Below are 12,624 nucleotides of genomic sequence, written 5' to 3'. Positions count from 1 at the left end.
AGAGCCAGCCGAGCCTCAGGGATTCACCGCAAGGTTAGCACACGCAGCCCCCCCGGGGCAGGGAAAGGAGGGCCATGGGCTGTGCGTCCTCTCTACCCGGTGATCGATGTGCGAGGCATGCCAACCTTGGGTTCAGGGAAAGTGGCTCCAGAGGACAGCAGGCTGAGTGTCTAAAGGATCTGGATCTGCTCCGACCGGTGGGGTCCGGCCCCAACACATTCATGGGTCCTGCGTAAGTTTCCCAAACACACTAGTACGTGAATGAATGATCACTTTATCCATCACCACTATGCCTCATCGCTAGACCTGGTGGGAGCCACTGTCCCTTGGAGACAAGGAGGGGGGACATGATCTACAAGAGAAAATGCAGATCCAGTAGGAGATCCAACCAGTCCCGAGAATTAGTTAAGACAACTGCTCAGAAGACTGAAACTGCCTGCCAGCTCCACAAGCACTACCTCCCCAAATGCCAAGGCTTCCCAATCCCAGAGGCCTGAAATCTTCACAGGGCCCCTAAGGGGACCTTCCTCTCACGTCTCTCTCATCACACTGGCCATCCAACCCCCCAATTTCCAAACTCGCCAGATGTCACTCAGCTTCTAAATGTATCTTAGACACAACACTCTCCCCCTGTGACTCTCAGCTAATTCCTACTCCCCTCCTCATCTCAGCCTAAATGGAATCCTTCCCTCCTAACACATCCCAGGTTTCTACCCTGCGCTACCGCCCCATGAAACCCTGCATCTCCTGCCTGCACCTGCCAGGCTTCATCTGGTTAAAGTCCGTCCTTTGTGCCAGGCTATGAGCTCCATGAAGGCAGGGACCACTCAGCTATTACCCATTGCATCCTTAGCTGCTGATGCGCTGACAGTTCTCCTTCCTCAAGCACCTTAGCCTCCAGCCAAACACCCCATGTCTTTACTACTATTGCCCTATAAAACACCAGGTCACCCTTCAAAACTCCACTCTGAGGCCACCTGCTCCAGGGTATCCTTCCCCATCTTTCAGGAATACACACGTCTCTGACCTTCACCTTGGCAGAGAGAAACAAGCTTCTAAGCAATACATACATACCTACGTTCAAATTAGGACCCAGCACTGATGAGGTGAATGACTGGAACTGGAGCCTCACTTCCCTTTCCGAATAATAAAATCTAATTCCTGGGACAGATCAAGCAAAACCCCTAACAGAATCCAGCACCCAGTGCACTGGAAATAACAGTTGCCTCCATCCAGCCCCCCTCTACACCAAGTGTGGTTTGTTGCTAAGTTATGCATCTTGACCTCAGATTGTATGCCCCTAGAGGGCATTGCTTATGTGGGTTCCTACATGTGAGAACAGCAGCAGCATCAAAACAGCAATAACAGCAGCATCAACTCAGCCCTCCTGTGTGGCTGATACTTAGTGTGTCTGTCAGTGCTTTAATCTCTAGCGTGTACAGTGGCTCCTATTTTTAATTAAACATACTCACACAGAGGATACATGAGATAAAACACATCTATCTCTCAATTTGGTACCCCAAAAGTCTTAGTGTAGTGGTAAGCTTTAAAAGCCACTGGATTATATTGTTTCTATAAAACAGATCATTTAGAACTTTACTTAAATTCCTTGTACAAGGATGCCTGAGTGGCTCAGTGGTTGAGTATCTGCCTTTGGCTCAGGTCATGATCCCAGGATCCTGGGACCAAATCTTGCATCAAGCTCCCCCCTCAGGGAGCCTGCGTCTCCCTCTGGCTGTGTCTCTGCCTCTTCTTGTCCGTCTCTCATGAATAAATAAAATCTTTTTTTAAAAATCCTTTTACATTGAATTTATACATTTTGAATGCAAAACTCTGCATTTTATATGTTTTAGGTCCTCTGATTAAAAATGGCAAATGTTAAAGTTCCCTAAAGAGAATTTAGGGAAATTCAAGAAGTTATATTCACTTTACTACAGGACTCTGTTTTTCTTGGGGCACTTGGGTGGCTCAGTGGTTGAGTGTCTGCCTTTGGCTCAGGGCATGATCCCAGGGTCCTGGGATCAAGTCCGCATCAGGCTCCCTGCAGGGAGTCTGCTTCTCCCTCTGCCTGTGTCTTTGTGTCTCTGATGAATAAATAAAGTCTTCTTTTTTTTTTTTTTAAGGAATCTCTTTTTCTCTCTCTTCACGGCAAGGTGCTCGGTTGGAGGTGGTAACTGGGGGATGCTACATGTGTGGTGGTGTGAGAACAGTGCAGGTGGCGGGCAGCTCGGCTGCCTCTGCTTGCCTCTCCCCCCGCACATAATCCATCTCCGTGGTGCGAATGAGACCTGTAAAGTACTTCAGGAACGATGCTTCCTTCTTACTGCTGACAGCCACAGACAGGTACATCTGACACAAATGAGCTCTTCATCCTGTCATCTCACCACCCAACTGCAGTGTTAAAACATTCTTCTGGCCCATCCATCGGCTGGTACCTGCAGGATACTGGTACAGATTACCTCCCCTACTCAAATCTCTATGGGTTCTATTATTTCATGTCAGGTGGCCTTTAAAAGCCTAAAAATCTGTGTCATGCATTAGCTCCCTGGGTTAAAGCGACTTATGTTCGAGCGTACCAGAAGCGTGCTTCTCAGCTAAGCTGGGCCATTCTTCACCTGCCGTGCTCTCAATGAATTTCAGGAGATAATATTGATTATGGAGATTAACGAATGCAGAGAGACTCGGAGATGACTTACACATGATAAAGTTATTCCGCAAATGCGTTAGCTAAGATTTTCAGACCGTACAATGCTTAGTGTCTGGAATAACTCATCTAAAAGGCTGAAATTGTGCTTATTAAAATAATCAATAACCTGTAGGAAACAAAAAAAACTCAACAAAGGCTCAGTGAATTATTTCCTATCAGTCTGTCAGGTCTGACAGCAGAATCACATGCCGTGGAGTATGGTGGTATCTGAATTGTCCACTGCTGTGTAAGGACACACCTCAACACATAGTGGCTTAAAACAACAGACACCCACGGTTCCTTCATATGCAAAACTTGGGAGAATCGGCTCACCTCTGCTCCATGTAGCGGCCCGGGCAGCTTGATGGGCTGAAGGATCTAAAACAACTTCAATCCCAGGTCAGCCGCCTCAGCTGGGAGGCCTCTTCTCTTGCAATCTTTCACCTGCTAGGGCCAGTCTCTCCAGCAGGGCAGTAGGACTTCATCTAAAGGCTGTCTTCTAAGCAGATATTATAGACTGAATTGATATATTGAAGTCCTAACCCCTAGGACACCTCAGAATGTGACTGTATGTGGAGAGAGGGTCTTTAAAGTGGTAATGAAGGTGAAATCAGGTCATATGGGTGGGCTGTAACCCAATGTGCCTGGTGTCCTTAAAACCAAAGGGAAGGGCCATCAGGGGTGGGCACACCGAGAAAAAGGCCAGCTGAGGACACGGAGAGACAGCGTCTGTAGGCCAAGCAGGGAGGACTCAGGAGAAACCCAACCTGCCAACACCTTGATCTTGGACGTCCAGCTTTCAGAACCATGAGAAAATAAACTTCTATTGTTGAAGACGCCAAATCTGTGGTATTTTGTTATGGCAGCTCTAGCCAACTAACACAGAGGACAAAAACATGGGCCACAACAAACACCCCTTAAGGCAACATCCAAAAGTCACTAAGTGTCACTTCCCTCACATGGGCAGGTCAGAGCAAATCACAAAAGCTGCCCAGATTCAAGGGGGCAGGGATATGCCTCCTGATGGGAGGTCCAGTGCACGTACACACACACACAAACACACACGGACACACAGGGAACGCCTATGGGCTATATTTGAAGACTACAGGGGAAGAACACAGGATGAAGTCAAAACCCCAAGTTCTCTTACCTGATTGCCAACTGACTACAAGACCACTGGGAAAGTAGGGTTGTGTCTGTCTCAACAACATGGCTACAAGGTGACAATTCTCCCACTGGACAATTTCAAGGTCAAACCAACAAATGTTTATCAAGTGGAAATAGTTCAGGCATGTGAAAAAATATACTGAGAAGTATAAAGTGCTGACAAATAGCACAGTTATCTGTACTATAACTTTCCCATATAACTGATAAATAGCTACTAGGCAAAAGTACAAATTCCATTCTGAATTCTATCCACAGGCATGTAATAACAAAAGTACCCAAACTACAGTGTAATCTAATGTACTCTGGCACAGATCTGGTCTGTGTCAAATTCTGGGATCTGGTGTGAAGCACACTCCTTTGTGTCTATGGTCCCTGTGTAGAAAGGGCCTTTCCTTAAGGTAATCAGTTCATCAATCAAGTACCTCAGAGACCCTAATTGTTCACACATCCCAAATTCTGATTGTCAAAAGAATGTTCTATAACCACATAGCACGAAGCACAAGAATTCCAGGGGTAGACGGGAAAGGAGGCCCCTGATAATAGTAAACAGGAGTTTCACACCAATAGCCTAGAAGCCAAACACACAACGGCCTGCTTGGTTGGATTCTGTTAAGCCAGTACCAATTAGAATGGAAGCACAAAGCTTGGAATAATGATTCTTATCCTAAAAAGAGAGCCTGCATGAGCACAAAAGCAGGGAATGAACAGAGTTAAATGTTTGAGAGTGAGATGCATTTTGTGGACGGCTGGAAATAAAACCTCAATCGAGAATGACTTGCAATAGTCTTAAACCTGACGCTGAAAATACCCCTGATGCATATTTATTAGGTTTTTCATCCAAGAGGCTTGTATTCCATAGCATTTCCAGCCATCATTAACAGGCACTAATGACCACAGCCTTTCAACGCCACCATGGCACACTGCAATGCAGCTCGGAGCAGCTGGTGGAATCAGAACAGATGGCCGGCTTCCCTTCAAGGCAGAACTTTCTGCAGGTGACAAAATGACTGTTAGGTGACTGACAAAAAGAAAAACAAACAAAAGTTGAAACTGGAATATCTGATGTCGGTAAAGTCCGTGTTTAGTGTCACAGCAGGGAGCCTTTCACTGGGGCCCTTAAGGTTGGGAGGATTGTTGACAAAACCGCAGCTGTGCTACAGAACTGGTGCGATGCTTCCATATCCAAAACCATTCACTGAGCCCCGGGGCTCCTCTGTGCCGAGAGGGGCACTGGAGCGCGCCACACAAACCCACTCCTGCCAGGTACTCGGTGCGTGCCTCCTGTGCACCTGGAAAGGTGCGCCTGACACCCCGAGGTAGGGCCAAGTCAGGGTCCCCGCCCTGCAGCGGCCAGCGTCACGGGGAAACCAGAGCAGTTCAACGAAGCCTAGAGGAACGCGACCACCACTCTGGGCACACGGCAGGAGCACAGTGGACTGAACCACGTTTGTCTCTAGGGATGTTAAATATAGGTCCTGTGTTTGTTTACACTTCTATTTTCCCTTCGGTTATGTGTTTATGTACTCTGCCTCCTTCGCTAATATAATGCTCTGGCTGTAAGAGCGGAACCCACTCAGTGTGGCTTAAACAAAAAAAAGTAAATAAAAATTGAACAAGGTGGGCTCTCTCGGAGGACACGGATTATTTTCTTGGAAAAGCCGCCCCTGATTATTCAGCCTACCAGGGCCTCCCACTGCCCGGTCCCTGGCTCTTTACCCTGCTAGTCCCCTACCCCACCCCCTCACTCACTCTCTCCCCCTTGTCCTGCTTTATTTTCCTCATAGCACCCTCTGAAATGACACGTTTCAGCTATCTGTTTGCTGACTCGGGTACACAGCCCACCCCTCCCCTAAAAGGTAAGCCCCCCTCTTCCCCCAACCCCCCGGTGAAGTGTTGTCTGTCTCATCGGCTTCTGTATGTGACAATGCCGGAGCAGGCACTGCACAAATGGCCAAACACACAGAGCTCTGGACAGGGGGTGCAACTAGGTTTCAGGAGGGACAGGAACCAGAATCTGGAACTAAAACAGCTGCTTGCTGGCTCACACTGTTCCCTCCTTGCCTGTCTCCTGGGGGCTCTGGCCTCTGCCTTTCCCTCCACCTCTTTTTCCTTTGACCTAGGCTGCATCACCCTTCATAGAAGTACCTTCCCCACTCTCCTTTCAGAGCTAAAAACCCTACTCTGGTCTCCCACGCCCTTAGGATAAAATCCAAAAATCTTTCCAATGATTTATAAGTTCATTATGACCTGCGCCCCTCCTCATGGCTCACTTATTTAATTCAATCACTCTTCCTGGCCACGCAGGGCTTTTCTCTGCTCCTCAAAGGAGCATGCACACTCACTTACCTCTGGGTCATGGAACACTGGGTGTCCTCTGCCTAGAACTCTCTTTCCCTTTTACCTGCTCCCGGCCATCTTATTCTCATCCAGGCACAGTGTTAGGTGACCCTACATTCTATAGGTTGTTTTCTATCTCTCTAACTGGACTACAGGCTCGAAAGTGGCAGGGACCGTACCAGTCTTGTTCAGCACTATCCCTTGGTGCCAAGCACCACACCCTATGCCAGGAGATGCTCAAATATTTGTAGAATAAATAAATCCACTATACACTGGATTGTCACTGAGGAGCTGTGACAAGAATAAGATAGCAGTTCACGAGGGCAGGGAACGTGATTGTCCTAACTTCTCTGTGTCTGGAAGAGTAGACACCCAATAAATATTTGTTGAATGAATACATTCCTGGCTTGCCTGACCTAGCTCCACCCCTTTCTCTCCTACTTGAGAAAACATCAGAATGCAAGTGGGTGAAAATGGACATTATTAAAGGGGCATCTCAGAATCATTTGAAAGATCAACATTTGATTACTTGTCATAAATTACTGGACATGTAACTCAAAATTGATCATTATGTATGAGGTAGTTTGAGAGTGGTTGAGAATTGCTGATTTAGACAAAGCTAAAAAATATGAAGTACCTTCTGCTCTTATCATTTTATTTTCCAGAAGCCAAAGATGACAATAAGCTCAGTGAGAACTAATAACTGAATCATTCTTAGCTTCACTTTTCTTTTTATAAAATAGGCTCTGCACATCCCAGGAGAAATCTTAAGTCAAACAACATTCAAATTTCCTTTTCAGTTATTTTTCTCACACCAACGAGATCCACCAAGCTGCTGTTGTCTCCATTCAAAAGCCAACCAACAGCCCCACATAACTTATTTTCTGGACGCTATGCTGCTGATTCCTGACAGCAGATACAAAATCATTGCCCCAGTGTGACAAGATTGCTCTCCCTCAAATACAGCAACTGGGATGTGGGGGGAGGGGGGGTTAGTGTTTTGTGGGTGTGTGCTTTATCTCTTGAACAAAATATGTTTGGTAAAGTTGCTAGGACCCGAACCAACCTGGTTTTAGCTTTGTTTATATTAAGCATCCCCAAATATGGATCACATGATGAAATACAACCAGAAATGAAAAGTCCTAATGAAGCTGTCAGTCTTGATGTGTCAAAGAGAGAAACAAATAAATCTGAGAAAGTCAGACAAGAAACCACATAGACAGCCACATACTCCAAACAAGGCTAAAGTTAGTAAAGGAAAATATAGCAACCCAAAGCTAGTAACATCATGACCATTAATAGCCTACAGAATTAGATACTTCATCCACACAAACAGATCTGAGCTCTTCAGATCACCCCACATGCCGAGTGACAGTAAAGATTTTGTTTTTTATAAGAAAAAAAAGTTCAAAGACCTTTTAGTCTATAAAGGATACCAGTGTTTGAAGTCTTTGGGCCCAAATTAGAGAGGAGGATGAGAAAAGGAAAAGTATTAGGGTATATTTTAAGGTTTCTTATTACTACCAAAGGGAGGGGTAGTCAAGGCAAAGTGCCAAGGTTAAAACAAAAACAGCATATAGAAATCGGGAGCTGCTTGTTTAAAAAAGAAAAGACCATAAACTCTTCAAGCAACAGTCTTGTCCTATCTGATAGAATGCTGCACCATCCAAAGGAAAAAAGGTAGGTTCCCCCACCACCAATCCTGACCTTTTAGTCTTTTGAAGACCTTGATCAATTTCCACTAAAATACTTCATTTTCAGTCATACTGATAAGCATTCATTTGTAGAGGTTTTTAACCCATCTTTGTGCCAAGAATCCCTTTGGCAGTCTGGTAAAGCCTACTGAACCCTTCTCAAAAAAAAAAAAAAAAAAAAAAAAAAGGTTTAAATGCATAATATAAAATACAAAGAATTACAAGTAAAAATAATTATGCTTAGTTATCAAGATAGTTTTAAGTTATGACACAATAATATAAGCAATTCTGTATTAATGTGGTAAATAGCAAATCTAGCAGCAGTTCTATTTGTTGCCTATGCTCATAATTGAGTGCAATTGCTAAATTTCACTCTGACTATAGGGAAAATAGACCTTTATTTTCCTCCCCAACCCAGTTTAAGGATTTCCTGAATTCCATCTGAAGATCCTGTTTGGGAGAGCCAATAAAAATACATTTGGTGAAGCATCAAATTAAAAATAAAGCTTTGTATAATGTATTATCCACTCAACTGTGAGGTGAGGGGAACTAAAAGTAAGCAATATTTTTCCAAAAACCTATGATGGGCCATTAGTCAGCAAGAGAGCTGCATGCTCAGATTGAATCCAGAAAGGGATTCAGCGCCCCCCATGCAAGTTACAAAAAATCTGAAGCTTTGAGGAGCTAACAGCATCACTGGAATCTGCTCTAAAGTGGGGAACAGTGACCCGGTGATCCAGCTCAACTGTGAACCTGAACAAATCTCTTTCCTTCCAGGAGCCTCAGTTTCTTCTTCATCAGTTAAATAAAAGGGCTAAAGGTACAACTAGGACCTCTCAGGCCCCTTCACTTTGAAAATCTCATCCAGATGATCTCTTTCTTAAGCTGGCTTTTCCAGCCTATTTAGCTTAGTTGTAAAACATTTGTGCCTTTCTTAAGTTTAGAACAGAAAGTTTTAGCAAATTTGAATGCCTTCACATATAACTGGACACCAATGAGCCAAATATATGCATATCATTACAACTTTTTTTTAAAAAGCCTGTTTTGTACATATTTATTTCAAAAAAAGTAACTGCATTGGTCTTTTCTGCTATTTAAAGACCATTCTCATTAGAATCCTAACACCATCACCTTAAGAGTATTAACAGAATGTAAACTGCATTTTCCATATTTGAGCCAAGGAGCAGTAGTATCACAGGGTATAGACTTGGAAGGGCCCTTAAAGATTACTGAACCCAATCATATTTCATTACCTCCAAAGAAACAGAGACAAAGTAAGAGACTAAGACAAAGTCATAAAGCTAGTTGGCAAGAAAGCAGAGATTTAGTCTGGGTCTCCTGATTGTTCCTTTATGCTCTCCCCACTATACTGAACTCCCTCTCAAATCCAGACACGTCTTCCCAACTTTAACACATCAGCCAGCTTTAAAATGAATAGCAAGAAAGACCTGACAGTTAGACCAGTCATTTTCTCGACCTTGAATTACATAATGGGTACAACAAAGGGTTGTGGCATGATACATTCACTGACTGGAATCCAGAAATAATGAAATTCCACTAATCCACTGAGAAGGTGATGACCCTACTAACATCCTAACTACCTGGCAATTCCCTTAACATTGTAGAATGCATGAAAAGACATATATCTGCATGCGGATATAGACGTAATACATATATAGCTCTTCACAATACATATATATGCATATATAGGCAAATATACTATATGTATATATATAGTTCCTCAGTCTGCTCCCCAGGATTTCTAAAATTCTAACTATGAAATTTAGAAGAGAAAAAAAATAGAAGAGGGGAAAAAAAGAAGAAATTTAGAAGAGAACAGAAAGGTAGTTACACAAGTTAAAAAAAAAAAAAAAGAAAAAGCTTGTATCAGCATCAGTATTGGCCATTCTTAGATGTCAAGATTAATTTTATCAATAAAACCTACTAGAAATTCTCTATCAATATTATGTCCCAGGTGATCAGATATGCAAAGTCGATATTAATTATTTGATTGTTATTGTTGTTTTAAGAGGGAGGGCATTGCCTCCTCAAGTCCTGAGGGTAGGAAACAAATTAGTAAGGGTCTCTTTTAAGTCTACCTATTTATTCACTCTTTCCCCAGCATTCTTCAATGTGTCCAATATTTCTAGAAAGTCTGAAATCTACTCTCAAAAAAAAAAAAAAAAGGGAAAAGAAAAAAGACCACAATTCTTCTCAAGTATTCAATAATCTGACCAGTATCTTCTCAGCGGTCTGATGTCAGCTCACATTTCACTTCCTCAGAGAGACCTGCCTGGAACGCCAGCTAAAGAAAGCAATACCCATCTAGGGCAGACATTCCCTAAGTTAACCACCTTCTGTTGAGAACCTAGCAACACCTGAGATTGCCATGTATTATTCATTTGTTTACATGTTTCTCTCTGCTCATGCCTACCACTCCACACTAAAATGAAAGCTCCTTGCTCACTGCTGGATCCTCAGTGCCTCAGCAGTGCTGGCACATATTACGTGCACAAATAACTGCTCAGTGTCTGGCCCCCAAATATGAAAGTGCCAACTATGTCACACTTAAGTGTCTCCTGGAAAGCCACCAGTCAAGGACAAAGCACATGCAATGAGCAATGTAATTACACAGCCTACTTCAGAGTAAGCCTGTGATACCAGGACAATCCTGGGTATAAATAAATCCCTTCCACGGCTTTGCAACGCCCTGCACTTCCAGCTATAAACACAAAACCTCTCCAGGCCCACTCGCACACTGCTTTTCTGAAACATCTCAACAATGATTTCCTCAAAAGGAAATAATGAAATAAGGTTCTGGCATAAATTAATCTCTCGTGTCAGGTTCACAAAGTATGTTAAACATACTTTGAAGCCAGACACACAAACAAAACCAAACTCCACAAAATTAGGTTGGGTTGAGGTTACATAAGACAGGCTCACCTCCTGCTTTTCCCCTGTCACCCAGCTCTCCTTCCAGGGAACCCTGTCTTTTCAGTGCAATTACCACGCAGGTGAGAAAAACCGCTTATCTGCAAACCTCAAAATAGGTAATGAGATTTCCAATCACACTCCCCTTAATGCTGTAGCAACAAAGTGAGGAGAACTAGACAACTTCCAGCTGTACTGTGTCTGGAAGCTTCCCTTAAAAATTCCTCTCTTCCAAGTTATTTTTCAGTCTGCACTTACTTCAAGGTATTCAGTCATCAAAACACGGTTTTCAGAGTTCCCTGAGTCTGTCCATATCCTCGGCTCCTGGGACGTGGGCTAAGCCTACCTATCAGCACCCATGACCGTCTGAATACAAGTCTTTGAACGGAGGACAAAAGCGCGGGATCCCAGGAGTGACACATCCCGAAGCGGAAAATAATGCTTTCTTCTCCAAAAACTCAATCCAAGTTGCTCCCTCTCCCGAGTGTTCCTGCATCTCCCTCCTCCCCATGCTGCTGCTCCCCTTTCACTGCCCACTTTATCCGGTTTTAATCCTGCGAAGCCTCTTTCCCGGCTTATTAAGGGTAAACAATAGAAATGTCACAAGGAAACTCAGGAAGTAGATGAAGTCTCTAATTGCTGCCGTTTAACGATTGTAGATAATTACTATCTTCAAAATGTGGTTTTCACAGGCGGAGAGGGAGCCGAGGCGGGCGAGCTCCCCGCCGCCAGGAGGACCTCGGCGAGGCCGCGGCCCGGGACGGTGGGGATGCGGCCCCGCGCGCCCCCCGCGCCCCCCGCGCCCCCGCGGCCCCGGCCCGCGCAGCCGCGTCCCTGCCCCCTCCGGGACACCGCCGCCGCGGAGCCCGGGGCCCGCCTGCCCGCCCGGGTCACAGACAGTTCACTGCCCCCGGGCTGCGGCTGCCCACGGCGGTCACCGTAACGAGATGCAGAGCGCCGCCCGCGGACGCCCACCGCGCCGAGCTCCGGGACCCGGGGTCGCCGTCCGCCGGGCAGGGGGCCCCCGGGGACCCGGCCCCACCGGCCTTTCAGCTTCGCCAACTGAGGGGTCTCCCCCGGCCCCGGCCCCGGCCCCCGCCCCGACCCAGGGCGCGCGGGAAGTGGAACGAGGGTTCTCCCCGCCGCCGCCGCCCGGTCCGGACGAGGACCCGGTCCCCGAGCGCAGCGCCCCGGGGCGCGGGGGCGCCACACTGCCTGCCACAGCGCCTGCCCCCGGCCGCCGCGCTCCGCGGGGGGGGCGCATCCCGGCGGTCCCCGCATCCCCGCATCCCCGCGCGCGGGCCCCCGGCCCCCCAGCGTCCCTCGGAGAGCGGCCGAGCACCGCTCCGGCCCCGCGCGGGGATGCGGGCTCCCGCGGTGGGCGATGTCGGCACTCACCCCAGTACCACCAGCTCCCCGTATTTCACCGGCTCCTTATTGGGGGCGCAGGGCTCCTCCTGGCCGGGGGAAAACATGGAGCCCCGGTCGGCCGCCGCCTCCGCCGCCGCCGCCGCCGCCGCCTCCGCCGCGATCCCCGCCGAGTCCGCGCCGCCGCTACAATCCCATCCTGAGAAGGGGGTGAGCGCGCCGGGGAAGGGCACCGCGGCGAAGGGGGCGCGGGGCGGCCAGTCCCGGGGCTGCTCCGTCGTGGCGGTGCGGCGGCCCCCGCCGGGCTCCCGGGAGCTCCGCGCGCCGCTGCCGCTGCCGCTGCCGCTCCGAGCCGGACTCGGCAACAAACGGGACCGGGCAGCAGGGGGACCTGCCCGCGCCGAGCGCCGCCGCCGCCGCCGCCGCCGGAGCCCCGCCGCG

At 47.2% G+C, this 12,624-nt stretch overlaps 1 protein-coding gene across 1 annotated transcript in view; it reads right to left on the bottom strand.

Annotated features, from left to right (window-relative positions):
- Positions 1–12,399, bottom strand: part of PELI2 (pellino E3 ubiquitin protein ligase family member 2) — a 177,454-nt gene extending 165,055 nt beyond the window's left edge. The window contains exon 1 of the mRNA XM_072838690.1: positions 12,214–12,399. Coding sequence (XP_072694791.1) covers positions 12,214–12,290 — 77 coding nt within the window. The 5' untranslated portion in view covers positions 12,291–12,399. The remainder of the gene's footprint in view (positions 1–12,213) is intronic.
- Between the last annotated feature and the right edge of the window lie 225 nt (positions 12,400–12,624).

The sequence above is a fragment of the Canis lupus genome, chromosome 9 (assembly GCF_048164855.1).
Source record: "Canis lupus baileyi chromosome 9, mCanLup2.hap1, whole genome shotgun sequence".
NCBI classification, from domain to species: Eukaryota; Metazoa; Chordata; class Mammalia; order Carnivora; family Canidae; genus Canis; species Canis lupus.
This window is presented reverse-complemented; position numbering and strand designations above follow the sequence as displayed.